The 18,379-nt window shown below is 44.8% G+C and overlaps 1 protein-coding gene across 11 annotated transcripts in view; it reads left to right on the forward strand.

Moving 5' to 3' along the window:
* LOC147216861 (EH domain-binding protein 1-like protein 1) overlaps positions 1-18,379 on the forward strand; it is a 30,584-nt gene continuing 12,205 nt past the window's right edge. For 3 of the 11 annotated variants that reach the window (XM_086177487.1, XM_086177492.1, XM_086177494.1), the window contains exons 1-17: positions 1-542; positions 5,795-5,852; positions 5,944-6,039; positions 6,752-6,805; positions 7,017-7,195; positions 9,090-9,208; positions 9,343-9,429; positions 10,601-11,227; positions 12,313-12,378; positions 12,511-12,642; positions 12,763-12,969; positions 13,045-13,195; positions 14,936-15,256; positions 15,342-16,538; positions 16,798-16,995; positions 17,136-17,498; positions 18,199-18,264. In XM_086177487.1, coding sequence (XP_086033613.1) covers positions 439-542; positions 5,795-5,852; positions 5,944-6,039; positions 6,752-6,805; positions 7,017-7,195; positions 9,090-9,208; positions 9,343-9,429; positions 10,601-11,227; positions 12,313-12,378; positions 12,511-12,642; positions 12,763-12,969; positions 13,045-13,195; positions 14,936-15,256; positions 15,342-16,538; positions 16,798-16,995; positions 17,136-17,498; positions 18,199-18,264 — 4,025 coding nt within the window. In that variant the 5' untranslated portion in view covers positions 1-438. The remainder of the gene's footprint in view (positions 543-5,794; positions 5,853-5,943; positions 6,040-6,751; positions 6,806-7,016; positions 7,196-9,089; positions 9,209-9,342; positions 9,430-10,600; positions 11,228-12,312; positions 12,379-12,510; positions 12,643-12,762; positions 12,970-13,044; positions 13,196-14,935; positions 15,257-15,341; positions 16,539-16,797; positions 16,996-17,135; positions 17,499-18,198; positions 18,265-18,379) is intronic. The other 8 variants (XM_086177486.1, XM_086177496.1, XM_086177489.1 and 5 more) reach the window with 8 other exon arrangements.

Consider the following 18,379-nt stretch of genomic DNA (forward strand, 5'->3'; position numbering starts at 1 on the left):
AAGACTCAGATAAGCTCCTGATCAAAGTCTGTCGTGCAGGGACGAACGGGACCTTTGCATCTGGCCACCGCATCACCGTGCACGTCGGAGCTCGTAGGGGGGGGGGGGCAGAAGTGTGTGTTTGTGTGTGTGTCGCTCCTGCCGCGCTTCGGCAGACACTTCGACTCCCTTATCGAGCAGGAGTGTTCGAACGACGGGCGGAATCGATTCCTGAATCGAATCGGTGTGTTCGATTCCGTTGATTCGATTCACCCTCCTCCTCCTCCGGCGACTCCTCTCCGAGCGGCAGGTCGCAGCTTGTATGAGCTCCGGTGGCAGCAAGAGGACCTTTTAAGGAGCAAAAAGAGAAAAGATTGTGAGGGGGGAGATCGTCTCCTGCCTTTTCCCCATTCCCCCCCCCCTCCCTTGAATTATTTTTTTTTTTTTGCAGAGGACATCATGACCTCGGTGTGGAAAAGACTCCAGCGAGTCGGTAAGAAGGCGTCCAAGTTTCAGTTCGTCGCTTCTTACCAGGAACTGATCCTCGAGTGCACCAAGAAATGGTGAGTACGAGTTTGAAAACTGTTGTTTTTTTTTTCAAATTATTTAAAATCCGATTTTTTTTTTATTTTAAAACAGCGGCGGAAATATAAAACTCATATTGTTGGTTATTAAATCCGCAAGATGCGGATTCTCATGCGTTCTGGGACTTTCCGCTACGCTGAGGATGGAGTGTAGTGAGTGCGCATGCGCGCGCGTGTACGTACGTGTGTGTGCGTGTGTGTGTCAGCTGTCACGATAAGCGGCGATGACCTACAAGGACTCGCGTGGAGAAGCACAGGATAAGCTGCGGGAAAATAAGAAAAAAAAAAAAAACATGCAATTCCCGATAAAGTTACAGTTCCAGAGCGAGAATCTTATCTCTGCAGGGCCATAAGGACGCACACAAAGCGACGTTATAATTTAAAAAAAAAAGAAAAACAGAACACTAGCCGCTGAGTTAGTTTGGCATTCTCTGTTTAATTGTCTCAGATTAAATTAGAAAAAAAAAAAAAAAACAACTTGTTCTATTTCCTGCAGCATTTGCATTTTCAAGCGACGTCCACCAAAACGACTTGAATCCGTTTTGCCATCGGAGGCCTTCAGATTGCTTTATGGTGGCCCTGCGCGATAACCAGTCCGGACCAGGAATAAAACAATAAATACTTTTGTAGTTTGATCCATACGGTGCCAGTAAGATCAGAAACTCAAACTTCAATATCTGGTAATTTGACGTCCTTAACTTTTATATCGATCCAAGCTTTTATCAGCGGTGATTACATCAGAGGAGGGCGGGATAAGAAACACAGTTGACCTGTTCACGGACTGGAGACTGGAGGGGATTCGTGGTGGAGCAACAGCCGCTCCGGGTCATAGGTGTTCGTCGGCGTGTCGCGGAAAGGAAGTCCGGAAGAGAAGTCTAAAGGGAACGCGGTTTGAAAGGTCGTGAGGACGAGCGGTCGGGGCGCAGGGTGGCAATTTCGGAGTCATAGGCGGAAATATAAACAATCTCCCGCGTAGAGTGGGAAATTAATCCATCCTGTGTGTGCAAATGTGTCTGTTACGTCACGCCGTGTGGACGTCCCAGCTCGGATAGAGAAATGAACGTGGGAGATGTCGAGTTTTAAGGCCAGTTATAACACGCTAAAAACCACCATCGGAGCACACTCATGTCGGTTAATTATATTAGTCGGTTAATAGTTAGCACATGGATAAGAAACACACACAAACACGTGTCGGACGTTATCTAGCCTTCCACGTCAGCTGATTGGCGTTAAGCAGCCTGATGTTTGCATCAAAAATGTCGACACCTACAGAATGTTAGTGTCTCTGCTGGGAATGCAAATGCAAAAGCTAGTGAGGCACGTCTTTCGCAGCATGCAGAGGCAAATTAGCTGGGGGGGGTTTTATATAAGCTAACCTTTTTAAAGCAAAAATCCTAGAATCGGTGAACAGTAAAGTAACACTGCTCTACTGGATGGTGACAAACACACTAAGTTGGCATGTTAGCGCCAAGCGCCCTTTTGTTGACTGCAGCACACAATTCAACTGTTTTACATGGAATTACAGCTATCATGTGGAAACAGTGTGTTACAAGTATGGAGCTGCGACGTTGCGTGTGTTTGAGTCAGGTGGTGAGGCAGGAAAGCTGGGTGCCTCACTTGGTGGCTCTTCGTAGCTGTTTTATGAAAGCTCAGCACAAGAAACTACTAACACGCATACAGTTGTTGACAAAATAAGCTGTAGATTGGAAACATAGTTCATGTAGCAAAAGTGATGAAATATTTTAATCGCGACATACAGAGAGACAGCAGGCAGACCTGGGCATTTCACGGCCCGTTTTGCTTTTTTTATCCGGCCCGCCAAACTATTTTCTTTGAATATTTTATCATTCATAAATAATATTTTATCCTTATAAAGTATTTCCACTCAATATTGAATTTAGAATTTTTTTTTTTTCCTTTTGTTTAATTTTGTACGGATGATTACATACAAAGTAATGTCGGCCGGTATTATTCTTAATGATTTTAAAATAGAAATAAAATGCCAAAAAAATGGAAATATTTAAATTGCAATTTTCATTTCGTTCACCTAGTTGGCCAGCGCATAAAAATTAAATAAGAAATGTCGCCCGGCAGCCAAAATTATTGCCCACCCTTGGTCCTATGGGACAGCATGCTAGCAGTCAGCCGTCATTCCCCAATCTACACTGAGGCTCAACGGTTTGTGGCTTCACCGCACGTCTCTTCTCACTATTTGAACAGTAAATATGAAAATATTTAGCGATTGTGAATAAAAAACAATCTAAAACTGGTGGTTAAATGAAAAATGCCTTGATAGTGCAAATCACCGAAATAACCATTTTATTCTTTTTTTAATTTTTCATTTTTTTCTTTCCAAGATTGGCAAGTGAGGCACAGCCTCTCCTGCCTCCCCCGACGTCACTGATGTTACATAAACATAAAACCATTCATCCTCTTATTCAAAAATTCAGACAGTTCAGGGTCTCCAGTGAACCTGCTATATGTTTTTTAACATATTGAACATATCGTATCCGACAAACGGATACAATATAAGGGACATAAACGATACACACTGTAGGACATGTATCACCGCTTTGGCTGCAAGAAGGCCTGCTGTCACTCCTGACCCCTTAACACACATTATGCCTCCACCCACACACACACAAACACACTGCCTAGATTAAGATGAACCCATGCATTCGTCTCGGTTGCAACCTGAGAATTCCTTGTCCGCGAGCTGTTGCTTTATCGACGTATAGAGTTTAAAGTCCGTGTGGAAATCCGTCTGGCTCTTGTGTTCGGGGTCATGCGGTCTTTAAATGGGATGCGAGGGGGTCCGTCTTCCTGCCAAGTGTGATTTACACAAATTCAGGTCACGTGACTCTGCTGCAACTTCCCGTTTCACTTCCTGTGCAGCAAAATACTGACAAATGGCACGGCGAAGCCTGCCAGAAGGCACGCCAACACACACACACACACACACACACACACACACACACACACACTCACCCGAAGTCTTTTCCAAACTTTGTCAACGCGAACGTGATGGAGGCCACATGCTTCAGCGGAACATGACCAGCGTGGATCCTCTCTGACTCCGGGGTTGCTGTTATTTGGCAATGACAGTCATGGGACTTCGGTGAAATATCCACTTTGTTTTAAAACATCGTGTGTGTGTGGTTGAGTGCGCTCCCCCCCCCCCCCCCCCCCCCCCCCCCCCCCCCCATCCCCACCCTACCACCTCACGGACAAACTTCTTGTTCTCCTTTAACATCAGGAACTCACGCTGAAGAACTCCACTTCCCTAAATTCATATCCTTTGACAATCGTGCCCAATAAACACTGTGATAAATAGGGCCCAGTGAGCATGTAGTTCACACACACACACACATACGCACACATATGTGCACATGCATGTACACACACACACTTTTTTGGTAAGAAAATACATACATAGAAAATACTTTAATACAGTAACTACACTAAAATAAATAAAAAGATAAAATAGTCAAATTTGAGAATATATAAACATATATAAAATCCTCTTTTTTTAAGTATATTTTCTAGATAAAGAATTAATCCAATGTGAGTATTTCAAATAGATAAGATACTCATATTTGAGTGTTATAGATACATAAAATAATCATATTTCAGTAGTAGTATAAGTTTAGTATTGTAGATAGATATAACTCTAGTGTTACAGATGTATATTACTATAGAACTATAGATGTATATAACTTTAGTATTATCATTAAATATAACTCTAGTAATACTCTTGTATATACTCTAGCATATGGCTGTTATATTAAAGATTAATACAATTTTAACATTATAGATTGATTCAGTTATAGTATTAGAGATAGATATAACTCTTCTTCTTTCCCTGTTGACTTTTCCTTCAGGTGTCACCACAGCGAGTCAACCTTCTCCATCTAACCCTATTCTCTGTATCCTCCTCTCTCACACCAACTACCTTCATATCTTCTCTCACTACGTCCATAAATCTTCTCTTCGGTCTTCCTCGAGACCTCTTGCCTGGCAGCTCCAATTCCAGCATCTGTCTACCAATATATTCACCATCCCTCCTCTGTGCATGACCCAACCACCTCAGTGTCTTCTCTGACTTTCTCTCCAAAACATCTAACATGTGATGTTCCTCTGATCGACTCGTTTCTGATCCTATCCGTCCTGGTCACTCCCAAAGAGAACCTCTACATCTTCATCTCTGCAACCTCTAGTTCTGCCTGCTGTCTTTTGGTCATTGTTTTCATCATTTCGTCATTGTCTTGTAGCGCATAGCACCCCTGACACTTTTCCACACTCTCCGTTGCTCTGGACTGTTTACCCCAGGTACTTTAAATCCTCCAACTTTTCGATCTCCGCTCCCCGTAGCCTCACCGTTCCTAACGGGATCCTCTCATTCACACACATATACAGGACTGTCTCAGAAAATTGTAATATTGTGATTAAGTTCTTTATCTTCTGTAATCTTTATCTTTTTGATTCTTCCTCCTTCAGCCGAAGGGAATATTCAAATCTTTGTACTTTTTAAGACCTTAAAACACTTTATAGCCTTGACTTTGGCACTTTATAGTTTTATTTGTATTTCTTATTCTCCCTCCTTCCTACTATTATTTATTACTGTTATGTTTTACTTGAAACTCTGGCACAACAATTTCCTTCGGAATAAATAAAGTTGTTCTTATTCTTATTCTTATTCTTATTCTTATTCTTATTCTTAATGCAATTACAAAAACAAAAATGTCATACATTCTGGATTCATTACAAATCAACTGAAATATTGCAAGCCTTTTATTATTTTAACATTGCTAATTATGGCTTACATCTTAAAAAAACTCAAAAATCCTATCTCAAAATATTAGAATATCATGAAAAAGCAATTTTTTTTATTTTTTTTTTATTGCATTACAGAAGATAAAGAACTTTATCACAATATTCAAATTTTTTTAGACATCCTGTATTCTGTCTCGCTGCAACTAACCTTCATTCCTCTCCTTTCCAGAGCATACCGCCACCTCTCTAGATTTTTCTCAACGTGTTCCCGGCTCGCACTACAGATCAAAATGTCAAATGCAAACAAATAGAGAACGATATCGAACGATTGTATTCTACATGGATATTATTATAGTTTTATCGGTAGATATGACTTGGACGGGGAGCAGCTGTTTGGGTCAAGGTGATTTTTTGTTGACTGCATGGCTGCTTTGTTTTGTTTTTTCCTTCTTCTGCAGGCAACCCGACAAGTTGAGGGTGGTGTGGACTCGCAGAAACAGACGCATGTGTTCCAAGGTGAAACAGTAAACACGGAATCACACATAAATACAGGAGCGTTGCGCACGTGCTGATCTGTGTGTGTTTGTGTTTGTGTGTGCGCGCACAGCTCCACAGTTGGCAGCCTGGAATCAAAAACCCGTACAGGGGCATGGTGGTTTGGCCCGTCCCGGAAAACATCGACATCTCCGTTACGCTATTCAAGGCACAGTATACACTATTTACTCCCAACAAATACAAGTATACAGTATGTCATTTCAGCAAGTACACGGTGTGCACAGAGTACAAAGGGTGCATAGATGATTTGAAATATCAGTCACCCTGCAATTATCTATACATTAGTACACAGTGAAAGCTTTCTTACATTTATGTAACAACAATTCTTCACGCTAATGTCATAGCGTCACTACTGGCACTCGGATTTCCAACGGTACCTGAAGCAGACGGGGGTAATACTTTCCAAAGGCAGTTTAATGCCAGTTTGAAAAAAAAAAAAAAAAAGCTCAGTTAGTTCAGTAGAACGCACATGAAGGGATGGAGGCGCTGAAAAATTAGAAAAAAATATCCGATTAACTTACGTTTATAAACGTAGCTCTGCAGAGTTATTGTGCTGCAGAGTGACGTTAACAAATTTGCACCAGGGTATCACAATCCCCCTCCCACAAACCAGTGTCTGTGTGAAAATGCATAGAATTTTTTTAGCTGGTTATATATATATGTGTGTGTCAACTGTCAATACACTTCTCATTTTGTTACAGAGTTAGATGTTAATTGTGTGTGTGCTTTTTCCCAGTAACCCCCCGTTTCGCTTGTACATTCTGTGACGACCTAGAAGTTGATAAGATGGCGACTGTGACCAAAGCACAAAATATCATCCCGTCCGAAATGAGCTAAACTGTCCGTCCTCTTCTTATCAGGAGGCGAACGCTGATGAGTTTGAAGATAAAGACTGGACTTTTGTCGTTGAGGGTGTAAGTATCTCCCAACGACTTTGGAGGAACGGTTGCTGTGGCGACGGGTGCTCGAAAAGTGACCTCGCATCTTGGAATCATAGAAGCTAGACTTTTAAAGAGTGTGATATCGGATAGTAATACATGCAAAATATATGAATAAATCTGTTTTTTTTAATGATTTATTTAACTATCCACTGTCCATATATGGATGGATGTCACGGCTGTGCAGGAGAACAAGGGTCACCGCAAAGTGCTGGCGTCTGCCGACATCAACTTGAAGCGCTTCGCCAGTCCCACGCCGACCCAGACCGACCTGACACTGCAGCTGAAACCGCTGTCCGTCAAAGTGGTGAACGCCACTCTCAAGCTGTCGCTCTCATGCGTCTTTGTCCGAGAGGGAAAAGCCACGTGAGTCTCAACCCAAAGCTTTTTTTGTAGTTTCCAAAACCTTTTCGGGAACTACTGTATTTTCCGCACTATAAGGCGCACCGCATTATAAGGCGCACCTTCAATGAATGGCATATTTTTAAATAAAATTCATACACAAGGCGCACCGCATTATTAGGCGCATATAATAGAAGCCACAGCGGCTGGGGTTGGGTTATGTATTGGGTTAAAAGTCAGATAAGTCAGTCAAACTTTATTAATAGAATACAAGCCAACGTTCTGACAACCCCGTTCACTCCCAAAACAAGTTAGTGCATTCACAATGTGGTAATGTACAAACTCGTAGCTCTTACTGGTATTTGCGCAGCCTTCATTGAAAACAATGTATTTCCAACTCCATTTGTCACAGTCAAAGCTTTTCATAAAACAAAAGCACAAAGAAGGACCGTCATTGATGTTCATGTCACTAGCTAGCGCTGTTGCCTTCATTGGAATTGTGACTGCAGAGATGCTTCTACTTGTCGCTCTTGGTTCAACAACCCACTGTTAGAGTTTGTCCTCCAACTGTAGCCATCTCACTTTGTTTCCTCAGAAACTCTGTTTAGTCTTCTTTACTTGGCGCAGGTCATTTTGTTGCTTCCTCCACTTCCGCACCATTGATTTGTTCATGTTGAATTCTCTCGCCGCTGCTCTATTCCCGAGTTCTACTGCGTGACCGATCGCCTTGAGTTTATTTGGGGTCTCTATACACACAGAAGTGGTGTGGGACTGGAGTTCCCCTTTACCGTTTTTACCGCTGCTACTTCGGCGATGCGTGCACACACACACACACACACACACAAATGGAAATGAAAATGCACGGTTCGTGCAGTCATATATCCCAGCATGCACCGCGTGCTACTTCTTCTACGGGAGAAGTTGTTGCGAGACCACTTGCGGCTCAATATTGATCCATATATAAGGCGCACTGCATTATAAGGCGCACTGTCAGTTTTTGAGATGATAAAAGGCTTTTAGGTGCTCCTTAAAATACAGTAGCTCTTTTTTTCCCTCGTTCATTTCGAGAACAGGGACCGTGGCGCTCAGCTCCTATGACCATTTTAGCTCCTAATCCGAGGCAGGGTTTGTTACGGTTTCATAGGAACTCATAAGCCAGACCCATCACCGGATACTTCTTGTAGAGAGACATTTTTAAAAACTATTGCTGTCACTGGTCGGCCGTTGTGATCAAATGGACAGAAATGGACTGACGAAGAGGTCGCTTGAACCCATAAAATTCCGCTCATGCTTGAGATGCACGTCACACATGGTACCTTACTGTCTGCCAGAATGCAAAACTGTTATATAAAGTTATATTTGAAAACTCCTCCCCAGTTGCCATTACAACTATAGAAGCCTCTCGGAGCAGGGACAAAACCTCTTTGAGTGAAGGAGTCTAGTTACTACAAGAAGAAGATTTTGAACAAATTGGCTGAACTAAAAGGTTATACACAGCCATACAGGACTGTCTCAGAAAATTTGAATATTGTGATAAAGTGCTTTATCTTCTGTAATGCAATTACAAAAACAAAAATGTCATATTCAGGATTCATTACAAATCAACTTAAATATTGCAAGCCTTTTATTATTTTAACATTGCTGATTATGGCTTACATCTTAAGAAAACTCTAAAAACCTATCTCAAAATATTAGAATATCATGAAAAAGTAATTTTTGTTTTTCTAATTGCATTACAGAAGATAAATAACTTCATCAAAATATTATCATTTTCTGAGACAGTCCCATATAGAGAGAGAAAAGAAACTAACTTTGACCGTCTTTCAAAATCCATTTCTCTTTATCTCCTCCCCCGATGCTTTTTTTTTTTGCCTCAATATGTGAAAGGAACTGACAGCTTCTCCCTCGCGTTCCTCAGCGATGAAGACATGCAGAGCCTGGCCAGCCTGATGAGCGTGAAACCCACGGACATCGGCAACCTGGACGACTTCAACGAGAGCGACGAGGACGAGGAGAAGAGGCCCCCCCCCGCCACGGGTAGGCGCGGGGAAAAAAAAAAAAGTCTCATTCCCCCGTCTCATTCCGTCTCTGACAGCCAACTTTACTTCTAACTGCTTTTTCCCCCTCTTTTCTATCCCTTTTTTTCCCCACTTTTCGGGCTGCTTCACTAGTCTCGCACACCCTCACTCGCCCAAATCGCCCTGCTCCCCCTCCGCCCGACCGGAGACACTCCACAGGACTCGCCCCTTCGGCCTCAGGTAGCTTCCTCTCTCCTCGACGCTAGAAAACCGTCCGTGTCAGTTCACGCTTTCGGCATTTCATGCGCACACGTCAATCGCCGGGGTCGGACTCGTCCATCATGAGCGCTTTGCATGCCGCATACTTCTCATGGAGACGCTAAAAAAACGATTAGGCTGCGTCATGTGATGATACGATACCAGGCTAATGCATTGGATTTGTATTTTTTTCCCGGAGCTTGGAAAAGCTGTGGCATGGAACATAGAGGTTATTGTGTCCGGAGGGGCGTCGCTGTAATAAACTGGAAAATCAAGTGTAACCGTAACTCGAGGGGCCGAAAATGACAAAAGTGCATTTGTGTGTATTTTATTTTTTTCTCTGAATTTCTGAAAAAAAAAAAAAAAAAAAAAAAAAGTTTTTTTTTTTTTTTTTTTTCCAAAAAGTTATAACATCACTATTACTTTGTTGTTAACATTTTTCTTTTCTTGATAGCGGGACCTTTTTGGTAATAAATCACTAATAGAAGATTTGCTTGTTAAATTCAATGGCAATAGCTCTTAATGCATCTCGGAAAACTTTTTTTTTTTCGTTCAAATTGAAATCAGTTGGTATAACAGGCTTAGTTATTCAATATAAATTGATCGGCCAGCTGGCATCAGCAGCTTAACCCGTAATAAGTCACAAGAGTTCAGTTTTTTTTACAGCAGTACTGCTATTTAATAGTCGCCTTTACATTAAGTAGCTGTCATTTCCCATTTTTAATTAAAGAGAGTCAGAATATGATTTTGACACATTTAGGACTGTGCACCATCTCGGCAGGCTTCGAGACAAATCTGGGATTTAGCCGTGGTAGATCAACAAGCGGCCATTATTTATGTATAAATAATAGCTGGGTCTTGTTTTTTCATTCAAGTTGGCTCCGCCTCGCAGCTTATTTTTGACATATTAAGGATTAAGTGATAGGGTTTTGGGTATTATTCCTGTCGTCTTAACGAATGCAGCATCGCGGCGCTGGTTGGGTTGTAAGATGAGCATCGTTCATGTAACGTCATTTCAATGTCTCATTTCATCTCCTCTCTCTTGTCTTCTCACGTTGTTTTCTTTTTCTGGAAACAACAAAACAACTGTCCATCATTTCACCCCATCCACCCGTCCATCCACCCATCCATCCATCCATCCATTCGGGAAAAGATGGCGGTGCTCCCGATCCCGTCGTCCTCTCTCGCCCTCCCCTTCCCGTCCCCCCTCACCCGTCCCCTCGTCAGCCCCGACGCCCCGTTCAAGCCGACCCCCCCGCTAACCCTCAACCATCACCCCGGTTGAAGAGTAAGAAACTAACCAATGCCGTTCTTCCGGAGCCTCTCTACCCGCCCGACCCGGCCGGTAATCCTCCGTCACCAGGGAGCTCCCGAACCTCGGACGCTAATACTGCTAGCTCGCCCTCCGATCCACCTCCCGCTGGTGCAGCTCCTCAAAATCCCCCATCCTCAAAACCCTCAGCTGAATCCTCCTCCGCACCGAGTTCCTCCCAACCTCTCCCATCTCCCCATTTCTCGGTCTCGGTTTCGATCGTACCTTCTGCGGCTCCGCATCCGACCCAAAATTCCACCTGCGTTTCTGAGAACCCCCCCCCGGCCCCTCCATCTTTGCCCACCCCTCCTCCACACTCCGACCCCCCCGCCACCTCCACCGCATCGCACCCTCCAAAACCCGAGACCGTCCCGTCCTCCGAACCCCCGCCCGCTCACCCTGCGCTCCCCAGGACCCTCTCTCAGCCGCCCTCCCTGCCCAGAATCTTCCAGGCGGGCTCAGGAAAAGGTATCAATAGGCTGCATGAGTCCAGTGACCCCCTCCGACCCCAGTCTGACCCCAGTCTGACCCCTGCGTCTGTGTCCGTGTTCCTGTTGCATAAGCTGTAGTATGTTTTATATTATAAATTGTCTTGACACCATCCCGCTATAACAATTCATCCTAGATTTTAATTTCCCTCATCGTGCAAATTGTATTCAACTAACCTTTAAATTCCTCATACAAATAACAGTAATAATCCCAAGTATTGTTATTATTATTATTATTATACAACTTATTATCTATTATTATGTATTACTAATTCAAAATAAAAATTCATTGTAATTAACAAGGTAGCAATGTGATAACAAAATGATAATTTGATGATAATAATAATAATAAATAACAATGCTAATAATAATAATAATTATTACTATTATGATCAATCTTGTTATTGTTGATTATAATGACAACAACAATAATAATAACAATTAGTGTGCAAATAATAATAATAATTATTATTATTATCATTATCATCACTGTCATCACATTGTTACCTTGTTAATTACAATTTTATCTTTATATAATGGTATTAGAAAACAAAGACCACAAAGCCATCAGACAGAAGCAAAAATAACAGGAAAAAAACAGGAATAAAGCAACAATGCTAAGACATTCCTTTCAGCTTTGTTATTGAGGTAACAATGCTCAAAACAAAGAAAAATAATCCTTACAACCTTTCTAAAATATTTATATACTATCAACATAATTTCATTTTGTGTATACTTATATGTAAGCAAATTATCTCAATATATATCATATCAGTTTTGAAGATTGTGATGCACTTCTTGATCTCTGTTAACTTTTTATTCACCATTTTTTTGGTCTAAAAAAATAACCGCTACAATTTAACAACAAATCACTCTAAATTACTTTTTACAATTAAGTGCGCTATAGTACAGAGTCTTCATTGTCTGCTGTTGCCCCGGTGACGGTGAACACATTCAGAACAAAAAACGATGGATGGCGTAATACCACCAACAACATGACAAAAGGAATCTGCCGTCACCGTCATGTTATCCTCCTGACACTCCTCGCTCTCTCCTACTAACCAGCTCCCGTTTCGTATCAACGGCGCCCTCCGGAGGCTCAAACCCCGGATGACCCCGCCTCGGCCTGCGGTCTGTTTCCGCTGCTTTTTACAATCTCAACCCCTTTCTTCTCAGAAACTTTGAACATTTTTTTTTTTTTTTTTTTTTGTCTTCCTGTCATTTCCTGCTTATAACTTCTGCCATCCTCATCTTCTCCACCAGGATACCGTCATCATTTCAAACCTCAGGTTGTAAAATCATTCGCCCGCCCTTCCTCTCCCTCGCCTTACTCCGCCCAAACCCCTCCCCTCGCTCCGCTTTTCCCAAAGTCTCCGCCTTTCCATCCCGTGTTAGGTAATTTCCCCGTCCTTCGATTCCTCTTTTCTTCATCTCTGTCCCCTCCATCGAAAATCCAAACACCCCTCTCTCCTCCTTCTTCTTCTTCTTCTTCTTCTTCTTCTCCGCCCTCCTCAGCCTCCCAGGGTGGTCCCTCCTTGTCCGACTCCGCTCAGGCGGTCCCGATCCCTCTGCTGAGCCGCCCCGACCTGGACGCGCTCTGCGACCCTGAAGCTCCGCCCCCTCTGGCCTCCCTCCCGCGCTCCACCTGCACTTTTTTTTCCCCCCCTCTCTCGAACGCTCCGTCCCCCTCCCACCCTGCCAAGACGGGTTCCTGCGAGTCAGGTACAGCCGGGTTTACGTCAACGAATTTTACGTTGACGTTTATTTGATTGGCCCTGTCTCGCCCCCGTCTCACAGGCTCGATGCCGCCCCTCGCCCAGGTCCTTGAGGAACCTCCGCCCGTCGCCAAGGAAACAACTCCGAGCGTCGAGCGTGACATCGCGACAACCGACCGACCGATCGGAAACGCGGTCGTGACCCGCGGCAAAGCCGACCCCGGGAGGAGCAGGTGAGCTTATCGAAAGTCCCGGCAGGGATGTGAAGATAGAAACCTGCACGGTTTGTGCCGTGGAAAAAGTTATGTAAAAAAAAAAAAAAAAAAAATCGTACTGTTGACAAAAAAAAGACAATATCCCTGTGTGCACGCCGTTGCATGCCCGCTGAGTTACACTGGACATCAACCTTTGGGTTGATGGTGCAAATTGCTTGCTTTCCCCATTGCGCCTGTTCTTGAAATATCTCAGGATATAAACATACAATGATCTTCTTTTGTAAAAAAAAAAAAAAAAATTGAAAATAGTATATTTATGTTCTTCCGGTACCACCTGGTGTGTACTTGGTGCAGCGCCTCCGACGATGTTGCTTGAGCTTCCTGTCTGCTGATTCTGAGGCGTCTCTGTTTTCGCCGCTTCCCGCTGTCGGGGTTTTCTTTTACGATTCTACAAGTCGGAGCGTGTGTGAAGTTTACATGTTCTTTCGGCTTCTCCAGTTTCCTTCAAAAGTAGAAAAAAAACACACACATGAAGATCGTTGGAGACATAAATTGCACAGAGGTGTGAGTGAGAGTGAATAGTTGTATTTCTCAAAATAATGCACGAATGGTTTTATGCCTATATCAGTGTTTCCTACCCGCTGTGTGCATCAGGTGTGCTGTGGAGAAATATCCATATTTTAACCTGATTGGTCCAAAAAAAAATGTATCTATCTTACTATGTGGGCAGCAAGAATGAAATGCTCTTCCACTAGATGGCAACAAGTAGTGAATGAACCTGTGTTTCTACACAAAACAGCAGAATCGTGAGTGATGATTCGAGCGAGACGGCGGCAGCGATACGCAATGGATAAATATCTTAAAAGAAAAAGTACTCAATCTTGAAGAAAATTCTGACCCAGATGAAGGGCCAAGTATGAGTCTGAAGAAATTTAAAAAAAGGTGAACTCAAGACGATACAATGAAAATTAAATTGCATTTCCTCAGTTACTGCAAGACCACACACAATAAGTAAACTGAGACAAGTTTTATTTTATTTCATCAAAAACATTTTTGATATATTTATTTGGTGGTGTGCCGTGGGATTTTTAAAATATGTGCCACGGCTCAAAAAAGTTTGGGAAATATTGGTCTATATGACATTTTAGAGTGAATGGCCGTATGTCTCTGTATGACGTGTGAATGAAAGCGTGAATTGTATTATTTCTAATTGATGTCAGTGAGAGTGTGAATGTTTATTTGACTTTAATTGTGCCCCGATTCCCCCCCGCAACTCTGAATGCAGGGTGAGCGGTTTAGATAATAAATGAATGAAGTTCTCACTAAAAAGGGTCAGTGTTAGAAAGCATCGAAACGCTTCCATTCTGGGCTTTTTTTTTTTTTTTTTTTTTTTTCCCTTCGGCCGTCCTTCAAGATTTCGCAAGAAATCTGAAAGCAAAGTTGATGCTTTGATTTCCCAACCGTGTTTGTTTATTTCAAGGAAAAACAACCAGAAAGGTGCAATTATACAATTATGTTGCGCTCCAGCAGTTTGCGACAGCATACAGTGGAAACAACAGACGGCGAAGGCACAAGCTGAGGGTTGGTGTGTGATTTGGACCCTCCTGTGGCTCCGTGCTTTAAAATAACCAGCCGGTCTGCAGTTTTGCTTTTTCATCCGCTTTGCTGCTCCTTCTAAACATTCCCCTCCTGCAAGCCAAACCCGGCGAACTCGATGGTGAACGTGCGTCTCTCAAGCCCCGATCTTTCTGTCTCCAGTCCGGCCCGTTCAGAACTGATAATAGCGCCGCCTCCTCCGTGGCCCTTCTCCTGCACGGAAACCCTCGGCCCAGAGCGGCCCTCCACCAACGTGGTGGCGGCGTTTATCGCGCCCAAACAGCCCGAAGCCGGCGGCGGGCCGAACGGCGAGGGGACGAAAAGGAAAACGAGCCCTTTCGGGGTCGAGAGGATCCCTCTGGCGCGGCCCGAGCCCGACCCCGACTTCGACGATATCGTCTTTGAGTCGCTTAATCAGAGAGCGGGGTTGGTTATCGAAGAGGACGACTCCAAGCAGGGCACAATCAAAAGGTGTCCGCCTAGGTGAGTATCCGGAATAACGAAAAAAAACCCGATGTTGAAACGCGACGCGATCTGGTCGCGAGGGTGAATATTCTTTGCTCCGCAGTCTCGAGCAGGGAGGGAAGTCAACGGCGAAGCCGTTAGGGCCAGCCGGGACGGAAGAGGAGGAGAAAAATAGAAGGGAGGAAGAGGAACGGAGGGAAAAGGCGAAGCAGGCGGAGAGGATGGAGCACGAACGGGAGAGGAAGAGGCTTTTGGAGGAGGAGAAGAGGAGGTTCCTGCAGGAGGAGGAGGAGAGGAAGAGGATGCTGGAGAGGAGGAGGCGAGAACAGGAGGCACGCGTGAAGGAGAAGAAGGACAAGGAGGACGTGATGCGAGGAAGCCAGGAGAGGAGCCTCCCGGCGGCGGAGGGGGAGGAGGAAGAAGGGAGGGAGCCATTCTTGAGGAAGGAGGCAGAGGACGAGAGGAGAGAGGAGGGAGAAAGGAAAGTCGGGGAGGAAAAGGAGAGAGAGGAGCAAAGGTTAAGGGATGAGAAAGAGAGAGTGGAGAGGGAAGAAAAGGAGAAGATGAAGAGGGAGGAGATGGAGAGAATTGTCAGGGAGGAGAAGGAGAGAGAGATGAAGAGATTGAGAGAAGAGAGGGAGAGGAAGGAGGAGGAGGAGAGGAGGAGGGAAGAGGCCCGGAAAGAAAGGGAGGAGGAGAGGAGGAAGATGGAGGCAGAAGAGGAGAAGATGAAGCGAGAGGAGGAGGAGCGGATAAAACGGAGGGAAGAGATGGAGAGAGTTGTCAGGGAGGAGAAGGAGAGAGAGTTGAAGAGATTGAGAGAAGAGGAGAGGAGGAGGAAGGAGGAGGAAGCTGAAATGAACAAGAGGGAGGAGGAAAGAGAGGCAGAGAAAAAATGCAAAGAGGAGGAGGAGAGGAAACAGAAAGAGAGAGTTTTGATGGAGGAGGAGAGGATGAAGAAGGAAGAGGCAGAGAAGGAGGGAGGACAGAAAACAGGAGAAGACGAGGAGGAGGAGAAGAAAGGAACGGGAGGAGGAGAAAAGGGAGAAGCCCAAACGTCGCTGGAAGGTCTGGAGGAGAACAAGTCAGACGAGGACAAGCAGAAGATGAGAAGCCTGGTCTCACCTCCTCTTCCTCCTCCTTCGCTCACACCTCCTCACCTCCCTCCGGAGGAAACCGGCGTTAACCGTGAGCGGCCTCCTTCCCAGCTCCCCGACCAATCAGAGGAGAGACGCACCGCCGGCGCCGACCAATCACGAGCCTCCCCCTCGGACACCGCTCCCGTTGCGTCCGAAGACAGGTGAGTTACGTGTTCCCCTTCCGGGAATGTCTGAGAAGCAGCCGCCCGCTTCCTGCGTCATCAATACCGTCAACCAATCAGCTTCCGTCTGCAGATTTTTGATCGTCGGGCTTTGAAATTCACGTCCAATCGTCCGCCGACGCTTCCACCTTCGCTTTGTACGTTTCGACGCCACGGCCGCGGCTCCCCGCCTCCGCTTTCCTCACCTCTGCCCCCCTCCGTCGCTCCCCCTTCCCCTTCTCTGTTCCCCTCCCTGCAGTCTGGGGGGAGCGGCACACCTCGCCGGGGGAAGCCTCTCCACGAATCTCGCAGAAAACCCGGTATCTGTCGTCGGGGCGATAGCGTTAGAGGTCGCGACCCCGGTTGCGCCTCCGCGGACGCTGTCCGACGCCGAGGTGCCTCTGTGGGAAGTTCTAGAGGGGAGGAGTGAGGGTATCTCCGGCGTGGTGTGCGGAGGGTAAGGACCAATGAGAGGGGATCCTGCTTTTCCTGCTTCCTGTTTGTGGCGTCTTGGATACCTAGGCTTCAACTTTCCTCCGATTTTTTTTTTTTTTTTTTTTTTTTTTTTTTTTTAAATTTGTATCTGTCTTTGCACAGGCAAGAGCCCCCCGAGATCGATGAAGAGAGGCCTCGACCCGCCGCACCGACCGTGGAAGTAAAACCCGGAGAGTTGGCGGGACCTAAAACGGAAGCCTCAGAGCTGACAGCGCCTTCAGAATCACCCGAATCGGTTTCTCGGACGTCGGCGAGGCAACGGAGGGAGGAAGGGAAGGAGGAGAAACCATCTGTGGGTCCGGCGGACGGCCAGGAGGCTCCGGCGGACTCCGGGGAGCCGGCGTGTGAGGCGGAAAAACAGCTGTGGGCGGCGGTGGAGGAGAACGCCGCCGAGGCAGGGGAGGAGGGCGCGGCGGGGAGCGGCGGAGAGACGAGCGATGAGGAGGGAGGTGGTGTGACAGGGGGGTGAGTTGGCGGTGAAACGGAGCATCATTTGTGTCTTTGGTGTGGTCGACTCAAGCTGACACACACACACACACACACACACACACACACACACACACTCGCGTATGTGATGATGTGTCCCAAATAGTGGTTTTCTCAATACCATCAATGAGCTAATCTTGTTGTCCACTGTCTGCACTGCTTCACGCTTAAGTCATTCTCTCTGAGTGTGTGTGTGTGTGTGTGTGTCCATACCAATTGCAAAGTGTGTGTGCTATTATACACAGAGACATATCTAATATATCAATTCATCAAGTACCATCAGACAGTAACATCATTTAGCATTTTGTTTATTTATTTTCTATAATTCTGTGTGTATGTCCGGGTTGCTTTCGGCAAAAATTCTCATTTTCAAATAAGTTATTTATGAGATTCATTAAAAAAAAAAAAAAAAAAAAAAAACAGATAAAAAGGAAAGAATTATGATTTTTTTGTGAACCTTAAAAAAAAATGAGCAAAAAATTACTTTTACTGGTTACTTATCTAGAAATCAGTGATATAAGAATAAATATATAAAAAGAAATAAAGAAATGATCAAAATAAATAGCGATAAATCCTCGAAATAATGTCTCCAAAATTAGCTATAAATAGCTTAAAATGAGTGGGGGATTTGGAGCGTCGTGAATCTAGTCTGATGTTCTTCTTTCCTCGTGTCGCCCAGCCCTGCGGCAGGTGAGGAGGCGCCTGCCGGCTTCATGTCGACAGTAGTGGGGGTTTTATACCGAGGGTGAGTCTCTGCCTGCCTTCCTGCCCGCTGTCTTTGTTTTTTTAACCATGCGATGCCGTTGTTGCCGCTTTACTTCTTGTTTAAAATAAAGAAAATGAAGGAAATTTGCATGGAC

Source organism: Fistularia commersonii, chromosome 29 (genome assembly GCF_037954325.1).
Source record: "Fistularia commersonii isolate RoL2024-O1a breed Wild chromosome 29, RoL_Fcom_v1.0, whole genome shotgun sequence".
Classification (NCBI taxonomy): Eukaryota; Metazoa; Chordata; class Actinopteri; order Syngnathiformes; family Fistulariidae; genus Fistularia; species Fistularia commersonii.